Consider the following 26,479-nt stretch of genomic DNA (forward strand, 5'->3'; position numbering starts at 1 on the left):
ACTCAGAAATTTTCAGTCTTTTTCTTTAAAGGCCCAGTAAACAATTGCACAAACAAGAAAGAACCACATCCCCAACAGCTTGAACATAGTATGCCAATTAAATTGTTCCCTAGTATAATATTCTTCATGCAGTAAACTTTAATTTAATGTCCAATAAAGGACTTTTAAAAATGTGCCCTAAGATTAACTCAAGTCCTTTTGTGGGCTTCTTTTAATTTATTTCCATTCAACATTTTGATTAAAGTAATTATAATAATTTTCTCTAATTTTTAATTAGCAAAAGAAAATCAAGATGTTAATAGATATGTGTATAAAAGAAATCCAAGCTTCTTAGAGTTATTTATTTTTATTTAACTGAACTGCCTTGCCATACTAAGAAAACATTTTTGTAAAGGTTAAATAAAGTATTTCATGGCAACCGCTGCTTCTTAGTGCCTGTGTAACAAGAAACATGAGCCAGTCTAAGTTGTGCAAGTTGGCTTTCTTTCCCAGTAAGAGAATGTGGTATCTAAGACCTTGTCCTAACTCATTTTATCCCCAAGTGTAAGTCAGACAAGTCAAGTATGAAATAATGCCTGGAGGGAAGTCCCTGACTCCAAAAAGTATGGATTATTTCACATTTATCTTCAAATCTGCTCTCATAGTTCTTAAAATTCACTAACTTGGCAAGTTGGGAATTATCATGAGAAATGAAATAATTTCATAACTATGAAGTCATCTAGCATTCCATGAATCTGACACTTACAGGGCTTGTCGATGGCTTGGGCACTATTCTGACCTTTAGATAATAAGCTGTTAAATGTTGACTTCAGCCTGGAAACAATTAAAAAGTGCCCCAGCACTCCTAATAGATAGAACACTGTTGTAACTGAATTGGTGCTATCACAACCCTAACTTATGATAAGCATTTATGATGGAAGACAACTGCATTTTGTGAATTGCAGTCCCTATAGCATTCTTAATCTAAATTCCTCATATTATCTAAAAATGGCAACCAAGAAAAAAAAAAGAAAGCAAGAAAGAAAAGAAGAAAAATCATGTTTTAACTATCCAGCTACACTCTCTTTCTTCAAACCAGAGGTATTAAGAGTCACAGTTAAAATTATTCCAGGCAACTAACTTTGTGCTTGGACGTCAATATTTCACATTTGCCGAGCAAGCTCCCAAAAAGCTCGAGGAATCCTCAATATTCTTTCCTTCAAAGCTGTATTTCAAGACTGAAAAGGGAGAGGGACAGAGGAAGCATTTGTGGTACCAGCAGTTATGCCTCAGGGTGCTCTGCTGTGGAAATCATCCACAACCATATACATTATGTGGCCTCATAGGGAATTACGGATACTGGGAGTAATTATCTAGTTTATTTAAGACAAAATTTCCCACCCAGATCTTTCTTTTAAAAAACTTTTGGGGTCTTTAATAGGCCAAATGGCAAGTAATTTCCATAGGGAAATAATGATAGTTATTTTGAAATTAAAACAGAAGGGGAAAAGGGTATTAAACTCACAGATTTTAAGAGCTGGAAGGTATCCCTGTGTTCCCCTTTCATAAGGGGATTCTCTTGAAGTGACTCATGCCACCTTTGGACACTGATTATTAGGCAGTTTCTTCTTTTACTGAGTCAAAATCAACTTCCCCATAACTTCTACACAACAGTCATAGTTCTGTGCTCCCCTTCCCCCATCTCCCAACCTATTAGGGGATAGTTATCAATATTATCAATTACTGAGTGTGATGTTCCAAATGGGGAATGACCAAGAAAATACAATGGGGCTGTCATCTCTTTGGTCTTGGAAACTTTTTCCTCTCCTAAGATTACAGTACTTTTGTTTTGTTTGGGACCATCATATCATACTCTGGGCTTACCCTGTGATTGCAGCCCACTAAACACCTGCAGATCTCGTGCAGATAAACTGCTGTTTAGCCCTGCTTATTCCCTTTTACTCATGAAATTAAGTTTTTAGAACCCAAGTCTAAAACTTTACATTTATCCCTATTAAGTTTAGTCAGCATTCTAGTCTACTGAGATTTCCAGCCTAAAATTTCAACAGAATTAGCCTAGGCAAAACAAGTTTAATATACCTCTTTAGGGGAGAAGGGGAAAGGAGAAATAAGCATTTATACAGTGTTTATAACGTACCAGGCATTGTTCTAAGAGCTTTATAAATAATATCTCATTTGATCCTCACAAAAACTCTGGGAGGTAGGTGCTATTATTATCCTCATTCCACAGATGAGGAAACTGAGGCAAACAGACGTTAAGTGACTTGCCCAAGAGCATGTGGCTTGCAAGTGTCCAAGGCCACATTTCAACTTAGGTCTTCCTTCATTGTGCCACCTAGCTACCCCATTCAAATATTTGAAGGGAGCAATTATGTATCATTGGGGCAGCCAGCTGGCACAGTGGATAGAGCGCTGAGCCTGGGGTCAAGAAGACCTGAGTTAAAATCTGACCTCAGACACTTACTAGCTGTATGTTCCCGGCCAAGTCATGTACCTTGTTTGCCTCAGTTTTCTTATCTGTAAAATGAGCTAGAGAAGGAAATGACAAACCATTGCAGTGTCTTTACCAAGAAAACCCCAGATGGGGTCACAAAGAGTTAGACACAACTGAAATGACTGAACAAAAAAACATGTATCATTTAAGTTTTCTATTTTCTGAGGTAAACATTCCCAGTTCCTTCAATTAATATTCCTACACATGGCTGCCTATCCTGGTCCTCTTTGCTACTGTAATATACTCCAACTTGAAATCATAATGGGATAAATAAAGTGTTAGATTGGAAGTCAGGAAGACCTGGTTTCAAATCCAACCTCAGACACTTAGTAGTTATGCAACTATGGGCAAATCACTTACTCTCTCTCAATTTCAGTTTCTTCATGTATAAAATGAGGTTTACATGAGATAGGATTGTTGAGGATTATGTAACACATTGACACAGATACATTAATCACTATTCATCTGTTCTAGTCTTTCAACTAGTTCAAAACCTCCAGACTCAATTGTTCCATCTTGTCTACAAATAACTTGCTGAAATCTAGATATACTTAATGCATGACATTCTCTTGATCTACAAATATAACAATACCATCAGAAAAGGAAATTAAGTACTTCAGGCATGACTACTTCTTCTTCTTTTTTTTTTTTTAGTGAGGCAACTGGGGTTAAGTGACTTGCCCAGGGTCACACAGCTAGTAAGTGTTAAGTGTCTGAGGCTGGATTTGAACTCAGGTACTCCTGACTCCAGAGCCGGTGCTCTATCCACTGCGCCACCTAGCTGCCCCATGACTACTTCTTAATGAATTCACAGTGATTATCAATTCCCCTTTCTAAGAGTTCACAAATGATCCCTTTCAGAATGCAACCTGGGATTTTCTAGGAATTGGTATGTCATTTACTTGCTTGAGGTTTGACTAATCTACCTTTTGCCCTTTGGTGGAAAACTGATATATGTGTCTTTCTCCAGTCCTATAACACATCACCTTTTTCTTGCGATTTTTCAAAGATCACCAGTACCTTTTCAGTGATCACTAGTTCCTTCCATATACCTGGAAGTAGATCATCTAGTTCTGGTCATTTAAATTTATTTACTCTATCTTTACTCACCTAGTGTTCTGATTCCCTATTAACTATTTTAACATCCAACATTTATTATCTATTATACTATATTTCAAGAACTGTCCAATCCTTCCCAGTTTGAAGATAATTTTCCTTCATAGAAAAAAACAGAAGCAAAACAGATGTTATGTACCCCTACTGATTATCTCCAGTTTATACTGTATGTATCTTGTTTGTCCACAGATTTCATTCTTAAGAGTTTTCCACAGTTGTTGTGCCACGGAATACTACATATCTTTTTTCTAAACATTTAAAAAATGACTTTCAAAAAGTCTAGGGTACATGTGAGAAAATGCCCAGCATCCCCTCTTGTTATTCTTCTCAGTCTTTAAGATGGCAGGGTCATTTCCTCCCAAGGGTCCTGTTGTTTCCTCAGCAACCTTAGAGGCAACGTGGTACCATGGCAATAGTGCTGGATCTTGAGCTAAGAGACTTCAGTTTGAATCCTGGCTGGGACATTTATTATGAGATCATGAGATCTGAGGGTTGAAACGGGCTTTGGAGATGAGAGACCTGGAACTGAAGGGATCACCAGAGGCTATCTACTTCAATCTCCTCATTTTAGAACTGAGGCTTCATGGGATTTGTCCGAGGCTGCCCAGCGAGAAGCAGAACCAGGACATGTTTCTATCTGGCCGAAAATCCAGCTCTCTTTCAACTAGGCCTTATTGCTTGACTTGGCCTCTTTTCAACTACCAGTCTTTGCTTGTGATCCTGCCCTCTGGTGCCAAAAAAAATAGGTTGAGTCCCTCCTTACCTAACAGATCCTCAAATACTTGAGAACAAAGCTATCATGTCTCTCCCAAGTCCTATCCGTTGACCTTCACACGACAGTCTCTTGGGGCCCTTTGTCATTCTGGCTGTCCTCTATGCACTCTCTAGTTCATCAATGTTCTTAAACCAGGGTGCCTAGAACTAAACAAGGTGCCCCAAATGAAGTTGGATGAAGGCAGAGGAAATTTGGATTGTCAGTAAGCCAACTAGCATTTATTAAACGTCTTCTCTTTGCCAGGCCTTATAGTAAGCTCTGGGGATGAAAGAAAGGCAGAAAAAAAAGTCCCCACTCTTTTTTAAAAAAAAAATTTTTTTTTTAAGTGAGGCAATTGGGGTTAAGTGACTTGCCCAGGGTCACACAGCTAGTAAATGTTAAGTGTCTGAGGCCGGATTTGAACTCAGGTACTCCTGAATCCAGGGCCGGTGCTCTATCCACTGCGCCATCTAGCTGCCCCCAGAAGTCCCCACTCTTAATGAGCTCACTGTATAACAGGGAAGACAATATACAAACAACTGCATACAAACCAAACAAAAGCCATAAAGGATAAACTAGAAATAATCAACAAAAGGAAGGCATTAGTATTAAGGGGGATTGGGAGAGGCATCTTTTAAAAGGTGGGACTAACTGAGACAATGAAGAAATTCAAGGAAGTTAGGAGGAAGAGGAGGTGGAGATGGGGGCGGAGAGTGTTCTGGGTATGGTGAACAGCTAGTGAAAATGCTTAGAGATTTTTTTTTAAATGCCTCTTTGTGCATGTGTGTGTGTGTTCACCCCATTCAGTTTCTCCTTCCATACTTCTTCCATGCAATTTCTTTTTAGTCCCTTATTTTATTTTCTATGGTGTTATATCATCAATGTCACCTTATGATCATACCCTCTGTCTACATATATTCTTTCTTTTTTTTTTTTTTTTTTTTTTTAGTGAGGCAATTGGGGTTAAGTGACTTGCCCAGGGTCACACAGCTAGTAAGTGTTAAGTGTCTGAGGCCGGATTTGAACTCAGGTACTCCTGAATCCAGGGCCGGTGCTCTATCCACTGTGCCACCTAGCTGCCCCTACATATATTCTTTCTAATCATTCTTATATTACATTTTTTAGACTTACAAATATTATACCTTAAATATTACCTTATGACCACAAGCTCTTTACATATACTCCTAATTGCATTAAAAATTACTTTTACAATAAAGTTATTGAGAATTACAAATATTATTTTATCATACAGAACTAGAAATAGTGTAACCTTATTAAATTTCTTACAGTTTTTCTTTCTTATTTCTTTTTTACCTTTTTATTTTTCACTTGAACCTTATACTTATGTTTCACTTGAAACTTGTATTTGGAAGTCAAATTTCCCATTCAACTCTGGCCTTTTAATAAAAAATGCTTTAATTTCCTCTATTTCATTAAATGTCCATTTTCTCCCCTGAAAGATTATATTCAATTTTGCTTGGTATGTAATTCTTGGTTGTAAATCTAATTCCTTTGCCTTCCACTTTATTTTATTTTAAGCCCTGAAATTCTTTAACATGGAAGCTGCCAAATACTGTGTAATTCTTACTGAAGCTCCACGATATATGAATTGTTTCTTTTTGGTTCCTTGTAATACCTGTTCTTTGATCTGTGAGTTTTGAAATTTGGCTATCATGTTTGTGGGAGTTTTCATTTTGGGATCGCTTTCAGGCACTGATTGGTGGATTCTTTCAATATCTATTTTGCCCTCTGGTTCTAATATTAAGGTCAATTTTCCTTGATAATTTCTTGAAAGATATTGTCCAGGCTTTTTTGTTTGGTCATATCTTTCAGGTAGTCCAATAATTCTTATATTATCTTTCCTGGATCTATTCTCTAGGTCAGTTGTTTTTTTCAATGAGAAATTTTACATTTTCTCCTATTTTTTTTTTTTTGGCCTCCTAGTAGTTCTTCAGTCAATCTGCCATCTCCCATATAGAGGAGGGCAGTAACAAAATGACTACAGGTGGGGGCAGCTAGGTGGCGCAGTGCATAGAGCACCGGCCCTGGATGCAAAAGGACCTGAGTTCAAATCCAGCCCCAGACACTTAACAATTACTAGCTTTGTGACCCTAGGCAAGTCACTTAACCCCAATTGCCTCACCAAAATAAAATAAAATAAAATAAAATAATTTGTTAAAAAAAAATGACTACAGGTAAACCTTCAAAGAGAAGTACAAATTGGTCTCAGGCCCACAATAAATTCCTGGGCAGCTAATTTCTCTTTTAATATTTCCTTACTTATCTTTGTTATCTATCCCCATTAGTAATTTTTGTTCTTTCATTTCCAGTGTAAAGTTCTGTACTTTGCAGAAAAAAAATAGAAAATTAAAATTCAGTAGTTCTTTCCCTTCTCTGTTGGTTATTAACACCCCATTCACTCTAAATAAAAGTTTCATCCCATCTTTGATCCTCTTTTCCCTCAAAATAACATTTCAAAAAATAAAACAAAATAAAGCCAAACCCCTTTTTCACTGTTCTTCATTTTCCTTACCTTAAGATTCCTCACTATTTTTATCAGACCATGCTCTGCTCTTATATTCATCTTTTGTTATCTGCCATGCTACCATCTTCTATACTTTTAAATTTTAATGAGATTGATGAGTTCTTTTTGAACCCACATTGGTCTCTTTAAACAAATCCTATTTTTCTTCTATTGTTTTTTCTGTCTTCAGAATTTCATTCTTGAGTTATCTCTCATCTCTCTTGAGCTGAGTACCCCCAAATTTTTTACTCCATGTAATCCTATTTTTCCTATATACTTTTGGAAACATACTTTCCCAAACCCTAGGTTGCATATCAGATTGTACCCAGATTTCCTCTATCATGAACTCTAAGGTAAAATGGTCACTTTCCTCAATCACACACTACAAGCAACTAGTTCATCCTTGGTAGTTAGAATCTTATTCAGAATAGACTTTTTCTTGTTGCTTCCTCCACCTTTTTTTTTTTTTTTTGGTGAGGCAATTGGGGTTAAGTGACTTGCCCAGAGTCACACAGCTAGTAAGTGTCAACTGTCTGAGGTCAGATTTGAACTCAGGTCCTCCTGAATCCGGGGCCAGTGCCACCTAGCTGCCCACCTTCCTCCACCTTTTGAAGGATAAAATTATCGCTAAGGCAAGTCAAGAAGTTATTAATTGCTCCATTTTTGGCATAGAAAACTCCGGCAGATGTCTAGATAACTAAAGTCCCCTACCACTACTGAATCATGCTTGTGTACCAGATTTTTAATGTTTCCTCAGCTCCTCATCTATTTCCTCTTTCTATATAGGTGGCCTACAATATAGTTCAGTGACAAAAACACTTCTGTTTCTCTCTCCTTTGACCTTCAACCAAATACTCTCCATCATATTTCTCCTTCTGGTTCATGGGTTTATTCTCTTGAATATATCTTCACTTCACCCCTAGATTTCCCATGCTGGAAATATTTTCTGCCCCTTTGGCCTCTCTTGCTAATTAGCTGGCTGCTCAAAAAACCCAACATTTTAAGGAAAACACTCAGCCTTGACATGTCTTCGTTCTTTCTCTGGCTTTAATCCTGATTCTCTGGACTTTATCTACATGAGGGCAAGTGCAAGAGGTCCCTCCTTTTCTTTTCTTTTCTCTTTTTTTTCTCCCTCCCTCCCTGCTTCCCTCCTTTCCTTCCTTCCTTCATTTTTTCCAGTGCCAAGCTAAGTGTTTGGTACATAGGAAGTACTTAAAATGCCTGTTGACTTGTGTATAGATACTTGAGACCAAGGATTTTATTACTGACTCCTTTCTTTGATATGTCTCCTATAAATTTATAGGAATATCAAATGCTATTCTTCCTTCTTTGTGGCTACTCTTAATGGTAATCTAACTTGGAGCATCTATAGGGGCAGGTTTCTTCCCCCATCACTTTTTTTTTTTTTTTGGTGAGGCAATTGGAGTTAAGTGACTTGCCCAGGGTCACACAGCTAGTAAATTAAGTGTCTGAGGCCGGATTTGAACTCAGGTCCTCCTGAATCCAGGGCCGGTGCTCTATCCACTGTGCCACCTAGCTGCCCCCCCCCATCACTTTTAAGGTCCTTTTGATTATATTTGCAAGTCACCTAGCAAATACATTTTTACCAACCTATGCTAAGTGTACTATATCTCTGGCCAGGAATATGTCAACTTTATATTGTAAGCAATTGTAAACTGATCCAGAAATAAAGATAACACCTTTTTATCTAGCTGTTCACTTCCCAAATTAATTTTTATCTTTTGCATCTCTTGTTTCAGTGGGAAAAATTGAGGAAAACATAACCTGTGCCCTTGTAGTCTTCTGTTTTTGTTTTTGTTTTTTGTTTTTTGCCCAAGACTTCCTAATCATTGGCAATACTTCTTAGGTTCCTTCTGGAAGGCTCATTTGTACTCACATGAATCACCAGAAGTCAATAGTTGTCAACAGTTTTGATAAGTCTTAGAAGTTTCTCTGTCTTGTTTTGGAAACATGATCCAGGACTTGTCTACTATCAGGTCAAAAAATAGTTGCCTCAGTATCTCTAAGAAGTGAATCCCAACTACTGCCACTGTTCTCTTCTTTCTCTGCCCCATACCTGATGAATTCTGTGCCTTTAGGACAAGTAGCTTATTCCTTCTCAGGACATCCAACTCTGTCCTCTTTAAAAAAAGCTTCAAAGCTCTTTTTAAGCTCTCAATGGAACAGGTGTCTTTTCCCTTCCCTATCTCCTCTGCGCAACACTCTTCACTTGTCTATCACCCTACAAGGCTAAAGCCTCCCTCTTTCAACCTCAGAACTATTTTCCCCCCATCATTGAAACTTTCCTTGTGTTTCCTTTAGGAGACTTTTATCCTCCCTGAGAATCTGGATCGTGGGAAGGCATTCTTCTAGTCTCTTCACCTCTTTCTGGAGGTAGATCAGTTTACACTTGGAACACAGATAACATCACTGGGATTTTTCATCCTCTTATGGGACACAAAATCCTTGAGCTGGGTGGGATACTGCACTGCACAAGTTCACTGCTTACCAATGTAAAATACAAACAGGCAGTACTAAAAGGCTTATCTAGGATTAAAAAGGGGATGACAAGTAAAGAAAAGGAACCACAGACTCACAACTTTTCTGGGCCTTAGTTTTCTGACCTTTAAAATAAAGGCCTTGTATTACATGATCTCTCTGGCTTTTTGTAGCTCTAAATTTCTAATCTTGAAACTGTGAATGTGACTTTACCCTTCTGTTTAGAGAGGCATCTCAGGCTTCTGAGGGAATACTATGTCAGAGTATAAGGTCCTCAAGAGTAGGGATTGCCTCACCCTTTGTATTTGTGACACCAGTGACAGTACAGCACTGGCATTTAATAAATGCTTGCTGACTGAGGGACTGATAGACAGTAAAGAACTGACCAAAACTATTAGGAAAACAATTTTTCCTCTTGAGCTTCATATGCAACCTAAAGGAGATCTCTATGTTTTAAGAAGTCAGAGTGAATACAAATGATTCCAAGAATCCCCCTGATGCTAATAATGACACTTTCCTTTTTTTTTTTTTTCCAGGGCAATGGGGGTTAAGTGACTTGCCCAGGGCCACACAGCTAGTAAGTGTCTGAGGCTGGGTTTGAACTCAGGTCCTCCTGAATCCAAGGCTGGTGCCTTATCCATTGCGCCACTTAGCTGCACCCTCTAATAATGACACTTTAAGAGAGGGAGGTAAAGTCCTTAGGCCTTTGTGTTGCATTAAAAAAGAAAAAAAAAACCCATAACCAACTCTTCCTGACTCCTGCCCCCACCCCCACCCAATTACTGACTAATGGAGGATAGCTCGGCAACATTTCAACAGAGACTCCATCTACAGAATATTTTAGATTAAAATTCTTGCCAGATGGTCCGAAGAAGTGTTTGCCTCATTGCTGATTTTGGCCATCTTAATGTCAGTAACAATAAAAAGAAGCTTGTTACTGCCACTGGGGAGCAAAGGCATAAATTCCTTTCTCCACAACTGAATTACTGGTTGTGGACAGCTGTGACCTATACAATAATAAGGATGATACTGTAGCTTTCTGGGAAAGTATTTCCATAATTGTGAGAATAAAATGTTTATGGTAACTTTACATATAATAAAGCTTGTTTGTTTTTTGAAAAAGGTACAGGTTACATAATTTTACCAGTTGTGGTATAAATCTATAGCCTGTGATAAAGGATAATAAACTTTGTGAATACTTCAGCAGCCAAACACTCTAAGTATTCCTAAAAGCCTGTTTCTCATTTAAAGTACATTTCTAGTGGTCTCCTAAGGCACATCATAATTTTATGATGACTTAATTAGGGCAAGGTTAGGCTAAAATCAATATGAACTTCCATGTATATATACACACACACACAAAAGATACATATGTATGCATAAGGGTAGTGGTACACATATACTATACGGAGTTCCTCAAAATCTTAATGCAGTTTTAAGCTATTAAAGACTTTTGAGACACCTCATATATGAATGTGCTAGAGGGCTGAACTTGGACTCAAGATGCTCTGGCTGGTTTAAGTCTTGGCTCTGATACATACAAGCAAGTGTGTCACCAATGTGATCATAGAAAAATCACGCAACCTTTCAGTGCCCCTTTCAGGCAATGTGCTAAGACTATGTTATAGAAGAGTGGAGGGAATGTTCATCCTCAGGAATCCTCCATATTCATTAAATCAAAAGTCCAGACCAAAAGAAGCCCTAAACCATGACTTCCTTCAACAGTTATGAAGCAACATGAGATCCTGGAGAGGAAAGCTGGTCCCAGCTCTGCTACTTACAGTCTAAGTGACCTTGGACAAGTTCTGTCCTTGCTCTGGGTTTTGGTGCTTCATCTTTTGAAGGCATAATACCATATATTTAGAGCTAAAAGGAGCCTTAAAAGTCATCTAATTATCACCCAGCTGCCTCTTCAACACTCTGCCAAATGATTAGTGAAGGATACTCTGTGCATAGAATCATGTGACATGAGGACAAAGAAACCTTAACTCGCAATTTTTTTTCTTTTCTTCTTTCTTTCTTTCTTTCTTTCTTTCTTTCTTTCTTTCTTTCTTTCTTTCTTTCTTTCTTTCTTTCTTTCTTTCTTCCTTCCTTCCTTCCTTCCTTCCTTCCTTTCTTTCTTTCTTTCTTTCTTTCTTTCTTTCTTTCTTTCTTTCTTTCTTTCTTTCTTTCCTTCTTTCCTTCTTTCTTTTTTTCTTTCTTTCTTTCTTTCTTTCTTTCTTTCTTTCTTTCTTTCTTTCTTTCTTTCTTTCTTTCTTTCTTTCTTTCTTTCTTTCTTTCTTTCTTTCTTTCTTTCTTTCTTTCTTTCTTTCTTTCTTTTTGCGGGGCAATGAGATTTAAGTGACTTGCCCAGGGTCACACAGCTAGTAAGTGTCAAGTGTCTGAGGCCGGATTTGAATTCAGGTCCTCCTGAATCCAGGGCCGGTGTTTAACCATTGCACCACCTAGCTGCCCCCAACTCACAATTTTTAACACTAAAAATATCTTTTTGGCTAAGATTATGGCAATAAGAGTACAAGGGTTGGAGAATCTGGAGCAATTTTGAATCCTGAGGACTTCAGAGTGTGGTCTTTAAGAAATTCTAGATGAGTTTGAGTTTCAGTACTAGCATGTGGAACTGAGGACTGATAGTAGTAGTACAGAGAATATAATTCATCCTCCTCATTTTATAGTCCTATTATAAAAAAGGGTTCCATTAAGTAACAGCGGGGGAGTCTTACATAGAGAAAACAGGTTATTGGAGTAGTACAAAAATGAAGCAATGAAGTCAAGAACGCAGTCCTCTAAGACTGCAAAGTTCTGGGGACACAGAGACAAAAAATCCCTGCCCTTGATGAGCTCATATTCTATTGGGACAACAACATGTACACACTGAAAATATTCAAAACAAATATAAGGTAGTTTTGGGAAGCCAGTCAGTCCATTGGCAAGCATTTATTAAGTGCTCATTAAGTGCCAGGTACTGTGTAAAGGATAAGAAGAAAGGCAAAAACTATCCCTCCTTTCAAGGAGTTCATATTCTAATAGGGAAGGCAACATGTAAATAAGTGGGCACAATAAGATATATACAGAACAGATGGAAGGTGGGGCAGCTAGGTGGCACAATAGATAAAGCACCAGCCCCAGATTCAGGAGGACCTGAGTTCAAATCCAGATTCAGACACTTGACATTTACTAGCTGTGTGACCCTGGGCAAGTCACTTAACCCTCATTGCCCTGCAAAAGAAGAAGAGAAAAAAAAAGAATAGGTGGAAGGTAATTTTAGAGGGGAAAGTCCCAGTAGGTGGAGGAATTGGGAAAGATCTCCTGCATCAGGAAGGATTTGAGCTGAACCTCAAAGCAAGCCAGGGAAATGAAGAAGTCAAGGTGAAGTAAGAGAATATTCTAAGCATGGGAGTGTGGAGGGGTGGGAAACCACAGAGAAAGAAGAATGCTGTGTCTAAGTATACATATACATATATGTACATACACACATATATGTATACTCCTATAGCTCAATAGGAGTACAATGAGATAAAGGGAGTAAAGTGTAAACAGAATGGAAAGTATGAAAGGGCCAGATTAGGAAGAGCTTTCAGTGACAAATACAGGACTTCTGATTGGATCCTAGGGGTGAAAGAAAATCAGTGGAGTTTCTTGGGACACAGATTCAGACCTGAGCTGTAGGAAATTTACTTTGGCCTCTGAGAGTAGGATGAATTCGAATGGGGAGACCTGCGCCAAGGACTCCAAGTAGAAGGTTATGGCAAACATCTAGGCATGAAGTGATAAACTAGGGTTGTGGCTGTGAGAGTGGAAAGAAGGGGACAAAAATAAACGTGAAATGGCGTGAAGGGAGAAATGATGAGATCTGGAAACAAACTAGCTCTGTGGGGTGATGGTAAGGAGGCACTAATGCCACTGTGAATCCAGGTGACTGGGAAGATGTCTCTCTGATAGTACCCGAGAGAGGATATCCTTGACAGTAAAAGGGAAATGCGGAAGGAGAGAGAGAGGCATGGGGGAAAGACAGTTGGGTTTATTTTAGACAGGCTGAGTTTCTAGTCGAAGATGTTTAAAAGGAGGTTAGTGATACATGATCGAAGCTCAGGAGAAAGATTAGAGCTGGATATATAGATATGGAAATTTATTACATAGATATGAGAATTGAACTAATGGGAACTGAGGACATCACTAAGTGAGAGGGAAGGAAAAAAGAAGAGGACCCAGGACAAATTCTTAGGGGATGCTGAAATGTAGTGGGCACGGCACAGGCCAAGACCAAGGTAGAAGAACCCAGGGAGAGCAGTGTCTCAAAAATTTAAAAAGGAGAGAGTATCCAGGAGGAGAGGGTGATATGCAATGTCAAAGGCTGCAGAGATATCAAGAAGGATGAGGATTGAGAAAAGGTCATTTTACATTTGTCAATTAAGAGATTGCTGGTAACTCTGGAGAGGCAATTTCACTTAAATGATATGGTAGGAAGCCAGAATGCAGACAGTGAGTGAAGAGGAAGTAGAAGCACCTAGGATGGATGGTACCAGCACCTGAGGACATCAGCAGAGGCTTCATGTAGAAGGTGGTGTTTGAGGTGAGTCTTAAATAACTCCTAATTGCTGGATAAGTAATCTCGGTCCTTATCTTTCTTGACCTTTTAGTGGCATTTAATGTTAACACCCTCTCCCAACCTCCACATTCCTTAATGGTCCCTTGCTTTCCATGCCATTGCTCATTCCTATCTCACTTACTTCTTGATCTCCTTCATTTGTCACTCTCTCCTTTTGCTACTTAAGTATCAGCATTACCAAAGCCCTATCTTTGACCTTTATCCCCCTTATCTTTATATACTCTCTCCCCTTGTCTAATTTACTCCCTTCCACACTCAAAGCTATAGCTTTGTACTACAAGTCCCAACTTCTTTTCTGAATCCTTGGGCTACATTTGCAGCCACCAGTCAAATCAATTAGATGTCTCTCAGTACCACAAACTCAACATGTGTAAAACAAAATTCAGTATCTTTCTACCAAAACCTGTTCTTCTTTCTAACTTTTCTACTTCTATTCTCCCAGTTACCTGGATTTGAGTCCAGTTATCTTTGATACACCCCTTGCATCCAATAAGTTGTTATTTCTCTTTGAAATATTTCTTGCATTAAGCCCTTCCTTTCTACTCCTAGTTCTCCAAGCCCTATTCAGTTCCTCATTATTTCTTGTCTGAATTATTAAGTGGACTCCATTACTTTATTCTTTTCAAATCTCAAAACCATCACACAGCTGTGAAAATTTTAGTGACACACAAGCCCTACCATATCACTGCTCTGTTAAAAAATGCTCTATGGTTTCCCACAACTTAGTGAATTAAATACAAACTCCTCAGGCTGGCTTTCAAAGCCTCCTTTAAACTGCTTCCAATCTACCTTTTCAGTCTTATTTTGAAGTATCTTGTCCTGCTTTCTCTGGCTTCCATGCCTGGAAGGGACCTCCTCCCATCTCTATTGATGACAAATTCCTTCCCTTTCCTTAAAGCCCAGATCAGGTTTTAGATGTTGTTTGTATACATGCTTCACCAATACTTGGACATTTTCTCTGGAGTCTTCTTTCCTTGTTGACTTATCTCTCTTGAGAGATATCTGTCCTGAAGTCCTCAACTAACTGGTAACTCCATCCCTAAGACCACCATTTTGGAAAGTATTCAAGCCTTGTTTGACCTTACTCTCATCTAGACTCTCTTTCCAGACTTCTATTCCTTACCTACTCCCTCACTCATAGGCAGGTAATCTTCCTTCTTCTCCCAACCCCTCCCTCCTTATGTACATCTGCTTTTCAGGTTCACTTTATGTGGGACCTCAGCACCATTTAATCCAACTCAAACACACAAAAAAAGGCCCTCAACAGCATGTCTGATAAGTGGTCATACCGACTCTGTTCAAGGTTCTCCAATGAGGGGGCTCACTACTTCCCAAGTAAGCCTTGGAGAGCTCTAACTGTGAGGACATGTTTCCTTACATCAAATCTACATTTGCCTCTTTTCAACTTCCACCTATTACCCCTGGTTCTTTCCTTGAAGGGAACAACAGAACAAGTCTGTGCCTTCCTCCACATAGGTGAATACAGCTATGATGTATCTGTGTCTTCTCTTCTCCAGACTAGAGGCCATTCACTATTCTGATTAATTATACAGTGCTATGAACTACAAGAAGATGTGAAGATGGAGAGACCATTTAATAATAGGATGATTATAAAAAAGACTTTACCTAGGTGACACCTGAGCTAAGCCTAGAAGGAAGATAAGGATTCTGGCAGGCAGAGATAAGAAGGGAGTACATTTCAGACATAGAGCATAGATTGAACATAATCATACAGGCAATGGAATTCCACATTTGGGAAATACCTAGTAATTGAGTTTGGTTGTGATGCAGTTTGTGGGGAAAGATAGAGTCAGAAAGGTAGGTGGAAGCCAGACTGTATAAACACCATGTTTGGGGATCTTTCTATTTTATCCTGGAGGCAACAAGTATCTGTCTACAGAGAGCTTCTGAATAATCTACAGAAGTTGTGAGCTCTAACAGCAGAGGTGAGGCACTAAAATGACAGACATAGCCTTGCAGTTCTACAGTATAAATTAGGCAGGCCTATGAGTTCAGGAAGATCCAGGTTATCACAGGATGCCAATGCCACTGCCAGATTTTTTGCTACAATGGGTTGATGCACAGTGAACCAGAAAAATGTATTAACTTGAATCTCCATAAATCAACCATGTAGATTAACTGAGGTGTCACTGTATCTGGTTTCCCTAGAAATGCAGCCTCAGTTTCTCTTCCCTTTGAGCTGAACATACCATTTACTCTCAACTCTGATGAAGAATGATGCAAGATTTCCCTTTACTCTGGGCAGATCTGGTGTTCTGCAATGTGGGGAGCTTCTCAGAAGAAAAGTACTTTGTTAGTTTAGTGTGACCATGGGCAAGTCACTTCCTTTCTCCTGGCTTCTACTACTCTCCGTTTCTTCTTCAGCAAATCAAGGGAGAGGACTCACTCTGGGATTTCTAAGGCCCCTTTCAGATCTAACATTCTAATTCTAGAATTCCTAGCCAATCTCCTCTGCAGCCTAATAAAGAACCTTTGATACAGAAGGAAATGATGTGATGGGGTATTTGACTTTGTCCAGCTGAATATTTTCATGACTTCTCTAAAAAACATTTTTGTTTTGTTCACCCTTGTTTGTTTAGGCAAGAAATAGTTGTGCCTTGTCCAGCATTATAAGTGGTTCTTTCTCAGAGCGTGTGCGAGAAACTAAAAGGAGAGTTTCACGGCTCCTTGATTGTGAAAGGTTTCTCTTTCTGGCTTCTCAGCTTTGGATCACATTTCTTAAGTGTGTCTTCTTCCCATCCCTGTTGGGCCTGCATTGTTGTTAGTAACAGTGTGTGTGGTTCTAAAATATCATGACCCTTCTGAAACCTTTCCAGGTGTCATCAATGCTTTCTTGATCTCTTGGAAGAAAAACAAAACAACTCAGGAATATAAGTTACATAGCTAAGTGGAGTTAAGTTTTCTGAACCTGAGAAATCCTCTTAAAGATTTTGAATGGACTAATGACCAAGGAATTCTCTTCTATCTCCTCTCTTCTTTCTTTTTTCTCCCAGTGTAGTATCTCATTAGGATGGAGCATAGGGGTCCTTAACCTGGGGTTCACTTATCCCTAGGGGATCTCTGGAAAGATTTCCAGGGGTCTGTGAACTTGGATGGAGAAAACAATCACATCTTTATGTCAATATAATGTATTTCCTTCATAATCCTATGTATTTTATTATATGCATTTAAAAATATTATTATAGGCTTCACCAGAGTGCCAGAGGAGTCTATGGCATACAAGAAAGGTAAAGAACCCCTGATGTAGCAGAATTTGCAATTAGTGAGGAAAGATATTCTCTAGATATTCATTGTGGCCTCTTCTCTTTCAAGGTTTGTATTAGTATGTGGTTTTGAATCTTGGCCCTTTCCACTCACTACCTGTGCAATACTGGGCCTTAGTTCCCTCATTTGTAAAATGAAAGTTTGGATCAGCTGGCTTCCAAGGTCCCCTTCAGCTCTGAATCTGTGTTCTAATGCTTGCCCTTTATTTTCCACAGTTCGGATTCATAGTAGAGTCCATTCATCACACTAACTACAAAGCATCTTGAAACTCAGGACAATGCATTTGCAGGGTACGGCTACAGGTAAAAATAACTGGATGAACGGTGGACTATATCTCTCATTTCAGTGCTGTTTGAACATATTTTTAGAGGCACTTGGTGCTTTTGGTAAAACCATGAATCTTCTCAAGACTCTCAAGAATTTGGACTGAACTTAGGTAGTGAATGCTACATGCTTAGCTTTCAAAGCTTTCCTCCAGCCTACCTGAAAAAGCAAGATTAGGTAACAGGGAGAAGTATATGGCAGAGTGCTAAAAAGAAGACTGAGAATCAGAAGACCTTGGTTCTAGTTCCATCTCTATCACTATCTGTGTGATTTTCTTTGGACACTCAACTCTTCTATGTCTATTTCCTTACCTATAAAATGGGAATAATACTGCCTACCTCATACGATTTTGTGAGGCTGTAACATATTTTCAAGTCCACTGCGGTAAGAACATGTAAAACAGCATAACAATCCTAATAACAATTTTTTCTTTTTCTTCTTGTTAACATCCTATCCCACTGTTCTCTTCATCAGTTTGGAGTCTTACTGACTCAGCTCTTCATTCTTGGTGAGCTCTTCCTTTTTTGGCTCCTAGAGATGATTTGGGAATTTAGAAGGATATTTAAACTTAGTTTATACATGGAAGGTGGAACGAATCTTCCTCCTCCAGGCTTTTCACTGGCCCATAGCCTGAAACTTGCTGGGTACCTTGTAGCTGCACAACAATATTAAGCAACTGAAAGCATAGCCTTGAGGCTCTCTATGCATACAGCAATACTCCATTACTACAAACATCATTAATATGAAAACTTTCTTTATAGGAGGCAAATTGTTTAAAAACTTCCTAAGAGAAAAACTCCTTATAAAGGAAATGACAAATTAAAAACCTATAGACATAACCTAAAAATACATATATATCAACCAGAACTTTGCAAAAAGGATTCCTTGTAGTTTAATGTCCTATTAAGTCAATTTGAATGAAACATGCATTTTTAATAAAAACTCGGGGCGGGGGGTGGGGTTAGAATTTATAAATCTTCCTACTTGTGACTGAATCAGATTGGAGATGGTAGAGTACCTACTTTCTTCACATTGGACAGTGACCTTTTTAGCAAGTTCCTGATGACCCAAATAAGTCAACAGCATCCTGTCTGCACTAAGGAAAAGGGCATAAGAAAGTCTGGAGCTGCCCTCCTCATCTTTCTAGGGTTGCATGGAAAGGTTCACTCACCTCTTTAAGAAATTCCTTTCAATCACAGGCACACATAGTTTTCTTTATAAGTGGAGTTCTAAAGAGAACAATATGTTTGGAGTACTTTCTGATATTTCCTCTACTTCAAATCATAACACTGAGTACTGACTTAATTGAAGCCAATAATGTGACTGGGTTTTTGGATTCAGATATGGGATCTCATTCGTGTGGCTGCAGATCAGCAGGTTCTTAGTTACCTGTAGCGTTTGAGGGTTTCCTGGGGAGCTCTGAGAGGTGGGTGCCTTGCTCACATTTCTATAAACAGTATGTGTCAGAGGCAGGGCTTGAACATGGGTCTTTCTGACATTAGGGCTAATCCTTTCTTCAGCTGCCCCTCAAGAAAGCATTGATTTCAAATCATAGCCACACACTGAATCCACCCCACACATTGTCTCTGTACCACCACCCTAGCACCACAACTAAGATACCATGAAGCCCTCTGCTTATCCCTCTCACTTGCTGGCTCTTCCTGGACTGAACAAGGCTCCACTTAGACCTCTGAATCTCTATGAACTTGTATGTGTACCTCATTTTATTCCCTTAATATTTCTGGGTCTCTTCAATCCTTTTTCTCGAACACTTGAGTCTGATATTGCTATACCATGTGGTTTCCAGGGAGATTTAAAAAGAAAGGGCTGGACACAGACATAAAAATGCAGAATACATGAACAGCCGGCTTTAACAATCACTGTGTTTGTGAGACTTTCTGAAATACCTGTGGGGACTTGTGAGAACGCCAGCTGTACTGGTGACTGTGGAGACTGGCCAGCAGAATATTTTCATCAGTATCCACCTGGCCAAACCGCAGTGTCTCCTGTGTGTCATTACAGATCACAAAATGGCTGAAGACCAATTCCTCTACCTCAGGGCATTGGTTCTGAAAGGAAAAGAAGAGGAAAGCCAACGTGCATCAGATTAATTGCAAGATGTTTGGCAGCTGTCTGCCCAGTGGCGAGAGTTACAAGACAAAAACACGAAAAGATCTCTTGTCATTAGCTCTGGTATACAAAATATTCTATACTCCCAAGCATAAGCCTGAGTGTGTGGTGTACACACACACACACACACACACACACACACCTTAAAGAGATCTAAAATGTTACAAGAATATTTTTTGATTTATATTCCTGCAAAATAAATCATACACCACAGAAAAAGAAAAAGAACAATGAGATCTCTCAAACTTTTGAGGTTTCTTCAAGTGAATTAGTATGCTTAAAAAACAAAACAAAACCTCTGCAGGCCAGTGTTCTTCAAACAGTGCACTGGAAGTAAGGATAATGAGGTTCAAGTTCTTCTCAATGGAACAATCAGATCCATTACCAAAGAGGTAGTGGTGTGTACTCTTTCAAAAGCAGGGATTGTTTAGGTAACAAAGCCCTCCAATCCCTTATGGAGGAGTGTGAATGTGTGAGTGTAACTCCTCTGAGAGAAAGATGGAGAAAAAGCCGCAGATTTCCTTTTGCTGTTCAGGGATTAAACTTTCAAGATTGATTAGGTCTAGAAGCTATTTAAAAGCTGGGTTTTGTGTTTTGTTTTTTTCCAAGTGGTAAAAGTAATGATCAGTGTTACAGTGTCACTCCTATGAATAAATGTTTTGGCTAATGTCCAGTAACTGATGGACATTAGTTATTAGCCAATCAGCGGATTCCAAAAAAGTGTTGATTGAGCCTTTTTGATGAACTAACTGTCCCTGTGAGGTCAACCAAATCAGAGAATCTCAGAGTTGGAAAGGACCTGCGAACCTATCTATAATCCATACTTATTAAACAAATAAAAAATCCCCTTTATAGCATGCCAGACACTACTCTTTGCCTGAAGATCTCTAGCAAGGGGAGACCCTTGAGGAAATCTATTCCAACTTTCAATAGCTCAATAATTATTTCTTAGTTCTCCTTTATATCAAGTCTAAATCTCTGTCTACAACATTAACCTGTCACTCCAGGTTCTACTCCCTGGGGCTAAGCAGAATGTATCCAGCTTGTTTTCTTTTTGAAAACCTCCTTTCCTTAACCACTTCAAAGATGGCTCTTATGTCTGACACTGAATTTGCTCATTTCCAGGCTAAACACGCCTTGTTCCTTTAACCAATCTTCATGTTGTATGACCTTGAGCCCCTTCACCATTCTGGTGATCCTCTTCTAGATGTTCTCCATGTTATCAAGATCCACCCTGAAAATGGTGTTCAGAACTAACTGAACAAAATAATCAGGGCAAAGCGCAGCAAGACTGTCACCTTTGCTGGGACACTGTCTCTCAATGTAACCTAAGATGACATGGATTTTTTTGACAGTCTCTGGACTAATCTTGTGGTTCACTGCAACACCGAGATCCTTTTCCACACTCAATTAGGTTCAGAACATATATGTAAGCCAAGGCATAATCCAATAAAGTGCTAGTTGCTGAAATGTAATGACTATCTGTGGAGAAAGGGCCCTCCATCTCCACACACTTTACCATCTTGTCACCATTTGGAAGGCAAGCTCAAACTTTGGCACACAATAAGTACTTTTTTATTCACTCATCTATAACAAATTGATTGTGACAATGTTACTTCCAATTTTCTCTAGTTTTTTTATCTGAGGATCTAAAATACTGTCAAGATATTCTTATGCCAGATAGCCTGGGATTTTATTGACACTCTCTTCCTTCCTCCCACTCCAGTTCCATGAAATATAAATGGGGTAGTAGACTTCACTGCATGTTGGGCTACTCGTCCCACTTCAAGGTCTCATATTTCTGAAGTCTAGAGGGATGAAGTTCAGAATAAACTGAGACTGAACCTGACCAAGGGAAGTCAATTTGGTACAATCCATTAAGGAATTCTCTCAGAAGAGTTATCTTGAGACTAATGACTTCAAATATGCCAGAGGGTGGGGCATAATCTAGAGCACTAAAATCCCTGGGGAGGGGGCAGGAATTCTAGAAAGGGCTCAATTTTTCTTCATCTTCCATCAGGTCCACTGGCAGAAGCAGCATTTATCCTTTTGAGGGTCCCAGTGACCACCTGTAGGTGAGAGGATTATGTGAAAAGAACTCAAAAGAAAACTCTCTGATAGAATTCTTTCATTAGCAGCTGTAGCTTCAAAATCCAGTTGTTCTGTTCCAGAGCTTTAATAGAAATGTGATCTCATTGATGTTAGCACCTGTCCAAGGATGCAGATGAGAATTCTTCTATACTTGTATACCTGATGAAACTCTCACTTATGTCCTCTCATAAGCTCATCACAGGGGGTACACACAATATTCTGGGGGGGGGGGCAAAAGGAGGGATTTTGATCTTTCTTGATCTTGTGAAGATACTAATAGGGCACACAACCTGTCCATTAGTGATCCCTTGCTCTCATAATGTGACCAGTCAATTTGCTTTTTCAATCACACATTTTTTTTCTTTTTTTTTTGTTTTTTGTTTTTTAGTGAGGCAATTGGGGTTAAGTGACTTGCCCAGGGTCACACAGCTAGTAAGTGTTAAGTGTCTGAGGCCGGATTTGAACTCAGGTACTCCTGACTCCAGGGCCAGTACTCTATCCATTGCGCCATCTAGCTGCCCCTCAATCATACATTTTTAATGAACTTGTTAAGTCAATTTCTTTTGTTATTAAACATTCATTGTTTCCCCTAAAGTCTTAAACATTAACATGAGAAAACAAATGTGACTCCAAGTTTTAGCTTTCTTAAAAGTCCTAGGATTCAAAACTTCATTTTAGTAATGATTAGTGATCTATTTATTGGCAACAGTGAGGTTAAGCTACCAGATGGGCTCTGAAAAAAACAACAAAACAAAACAAAAAAAACAAGAAGGAAAAAAACCCCATTTCTTTCCTCATCTCTACAATTGACCTTTTAATAAAAGATGAGGGGCTTAGGAAAAAATGTAAATTAAAGAACACAAGGGGGTTATTTACATTTTTCTGAAGAATACAGAAAGTCTTTAAGGAACTGTTTCACTGTCCTGACTCTTCATCTGTAGAGTTCATTGTAAGTGTAACAATTTAAAACATTTCTTGGAATGCTGGACATAGGATAAAATTTTTAAAGCATCTTATGTGACATCACATACTCTGAATGAACCTGAGGGTACTTACTTTAATTTGATAATGAAAAGTGCCCTTATTTATCATAGCATTAATACTCCTGGTAGAATTCAGAGTGTCAGAGACTAATTTGTAACTAAGTGGGACATGGTACTGTATGAAATACAAAAGATGGACACAACTTTAACCTTTTGAAAAACACCCCTTGAGTGTTAATCTGCTCAGGTTTGACCCGAAGTTACAAAGCAAACTGCATTTGATATTTTGGGACCTTAATCATGTTTCAGAATCTTGTACATCATTTGCCAAAAGAGAGGAGAAGAAAAGGAATGCATAGCTAGAAAAAAAAGATCTTGGTGAAGGCTTCTGTTAATCTTGAACTACTGACCTGAAGGTGCAAGGCTAAATGATTTCATGCTTCAACTGTTTGGCCCATCTGCATTATCTAAAAAATTATTTATCAGAGATATCAATCCAGTACAAATATGCAGAAACTCAAATCGTGTCTCCCACTTATGGAGTTCATGTTTCTGGTTGGCAGCAATTGCACTGCATATGAACATGGCTGCACAACAAACCCTGTGACTGGGAAACTGGACTTTCCCTCTAATGCAGATAAAGCACATACAGAACAGCCTAGAAACAAGGACGTTAAGAACCTTTCATGAATCTATTTCCCCGTCAAATATCTTGTGATTTCAAAAGAGTACACTTTAGATTTACTTCTGAATACATAAGATTAGATGCCCACCACATTAGAACATGGTGGCAAGTACCCTTGACATGGGAGGAAACGAGAAAATTACAGCAACAATTACAGAAGTATATCCTCTTGTGGCTCATGTTAACATTGCCAAATCCCTGTATAAATCAGAACCAACTATTCATAGAATGTACCTGTCAGCAATATACTACGTGACATATGGCTCTACTTAATCAAATATACAATTCAATTTTTTTCCAACTCAGAATACTCCTTCAAGGCACCGTGTTAGTCAGTCAGTCATTCACACTCTGATGTGGTTTAAAACATTTAAATATTTATGCACCATATTTTATTTATATGTATAGCTGTGTCTAAGAGAATTCTTTACCCTGGGAGGAAACCAATATTTCTGAAGGCCATTTTGCAGTAGTTGCCACACATGGGTCTTCTTATAACAGGCACTGATGTTAAGTAAAAAATATCCTGGGTTTAAATGCCCTATCAATGACTCTTTTATATTTTCTATGTTTGTTTTTTATTAAATGCATTGTTCAGAATATGACAAAAAAACCCAGAAATTGGAGCTACAAAGATTTTTTTCACATTGCTATTTGAACCAGCTGTAAAGATTTAGATCACACTAGCTCTTGTTTTACGCATGTCCTTTGCAACAAGAAAACCATGGAATGCCCTTAAAAAAGAATTTTTAATATAAAGCAGATGCTTTATCTTCCTTACTTTGCTATTGTAGTGCCATGTTAGGTAATTAATTCTTCAGCTTTATATAGGTCTTCATGCATATGAATAGAATGATTTGCTCCTATGACAATTTGGAGGTTAGAGAATTGAAGGACTTCCTTAGGTCAATGCTGAACAGAAGGACTTTATACTTGGTGAATGAAACCCCAAATGCTGCATATAAAGAATATTATGGGAGTAACTGTCTGGTCTTAAGTAGGAAAAAAAGTTCTATTTTAAAAATTACACTATAAATTAGTAATGGGCACAAAAGTTCTCTGAAATCTGTCTTACTGTCACATGATACAGTTAAACCAATTACATGCTACTGGGAGCTGAAGGTACCCTATTTCCATTAAAATCTAAATGTGACACATCACAAACATTTCACCCCTTTTCAATATGGGCTGATTTATGGAAAGGGGTAAAAGTGAAAAAATATTATGAAGAAGCCTTGGGGTGTAAAGTTGATTGATGCAGTCAGCCTCCTCATGGCACATTGAGAGAATGGAAAGTTAAGAGGCCAGGGAGCAACACTACATTGTACTTGCATATTACATACAGCTCAGTGTGTGATTGTGAGTGTGTGTGTGTGTGTGTGTGTGTGTGTGTGTGTGTGTGTGTGTGTGTGTACACACAAAAACATGAAGTGCCTAACATCTTAAAGACCCACACTGATGTTTCATTCCTCTAACAGTCTCTGAGATTATACTAAGTAGCCTGATTGGAACTTTGGCAAACTGAAACTATAAAGTACTTGGAAAAAATTCTGGGGAATAGGGTACTTTATACACAGATGTGGCACATTAGTCACAAAAATGTGGGCATAATATTCAATGCATGTGTAGAGGACCCATATTCTCTAGAGTTTTAAAAATAATGTGGGTTGCTTTGCCAGTGTGGAAACAGGCGCCAAATATTCCACTGCCCGTCCACTTCATTCTGTCACATTGTAGTTTGGTTTTGACTCGTCTGACATAACATCCAATTGAAAATTAAACATGGTCACTTTGGAAACGGCTACGGAATGTGCATACCTGTTGCCAAGCTTGTACTGCAGTGTTTAGAGAATGTACTGCATGCTGCCCAAAGTTTACAAATATAGAATCAACTATCACAGTACAATCCAGCAGTTTTTCTGTTGCCTCGTTAGAAACAGCGATTTGTCCATAGATGCTGAAGGGTTTCACCACACTTTGCATGGTAACATTTCTGCACTCCAGAAGTTTGCAATCAGCTTGAGTAGAGAACTGGAACTCTTGACAGACCAATCCATCGTTCCACTGCCTGAGATAAATATGTGGTTCTCTAAAGGAGAGAATCATGTATTCTAGCTCAGCTGGCACATTCTTATCCGAGATGAATGGCTTTAGGTACTGTGGTGAAACTATGAAGAAAACAAACAAGCAAGGGAAACAAGAAATTTATTAAGAGGTGACCATACATTGTGGGGAAAATATACAAGCTTTTCAGTTTGTAAAAAAGAAGTTTTCCTTTGGAAAAGGAAAACAATAAGTTGAATTTTCAATTTTTTTCTCAATTGAAATAAGGGGCTACTGTTTAAGACAATATGTTCCCTTTTCAGACCGCATATTTTATATCTTGAGTTTTAAAAGAAAGCTTTGGTGAGGCTCTAGCTAGCAGACTCTCCTTTCCCATCAGTGTCAATCAATGATTCCCTTACTCTGACAGAAGAAAACCAACTCCCAAATAAAAAAGTAAAATTTACCCAAAAGGTCCTATACAGAGTCCTACAGAACTACCTTGTACCTCTAGACTAAAGATTCTTAAGCTGTAGGTCACAACCTCATTCAGGGCCGAGTAAATGAATGTGGGAGTCAAGAAAAATTTGGTAACAGTAGAAGGTTATGTATACCTATTTTATATACCTATATACCCGGGGTTGTGTAAATATTTGTCGGCTAAAAAGGGGTCACTAGTAGAAAAAGTTTAAGAAGCTTTTCTCTAGACCACTCTCAAAAGCATGAGTTTCTTCAAGAAAGGTTTTTTTTTTTTTTTTGCTGAAAAGGCAATATGCTTACCAGCAGCTGTGTTTGGTTTTAATCTGATTTTTGCTTTTTTCCATTGTGTGTAAGTTGAAAGTCCTAACACCTGGTATCAGAATGTTAGAAAGCTGGAGTACAGTCAAAAATGATTTACAAGTAACTATCTGATTGGGAACATTAACGTTAGTAAGTTTGTCAGAG

At 38.6% G+C, this 26,479-nt stretch overlaps 1 protein-coding gene across 1 annotated transcript in view; it reads right to left on the bottom strand.

Moving 5' to 3' along the window:
• The window catches only part of VPS13B (vacuolar protein sorting 13 homolog B), a 996,174-nt gene that overhangs the window by 89,764 nt on the left and 879,931 nt on the right, over positions 1 to 26,479 (bottom strand). Inside the window, exons 42-43 of the mRNA XM_043982862.1 lie at positions 25,310 to 25,659; positions 19,510 to 19,671 (exon numbers count right to left, since the gene is read on the bottom strand). Coding sequence (XP_043838797.1) covers positions 19,510 to 19,671; positions 25,310 to 25,659 — 512 coding nt within the window. The remainder of the gene's footprint in view (positions 1 to 19,509; positions 19,672 to 25,309; positions 25,660 to 26,479) is intronic.

The sequence above is a fragment of the Dromiciops gliroides genome, chromosome 1 (assembly GCF_019393635.1).
Source record: "Dromiciops gliroides isolate mDroGli1 chromosome 1, mDroGli1.pri, whole genome shotgun sequence".
Classification (NCBI taxonomy): domain Eukaryota; kingdom Metazoa; phylum Chordata; class Mammalia; order Microbiotheria; family Microbiotheriidae; genus Dromiciops; species Dromiciops gliroides.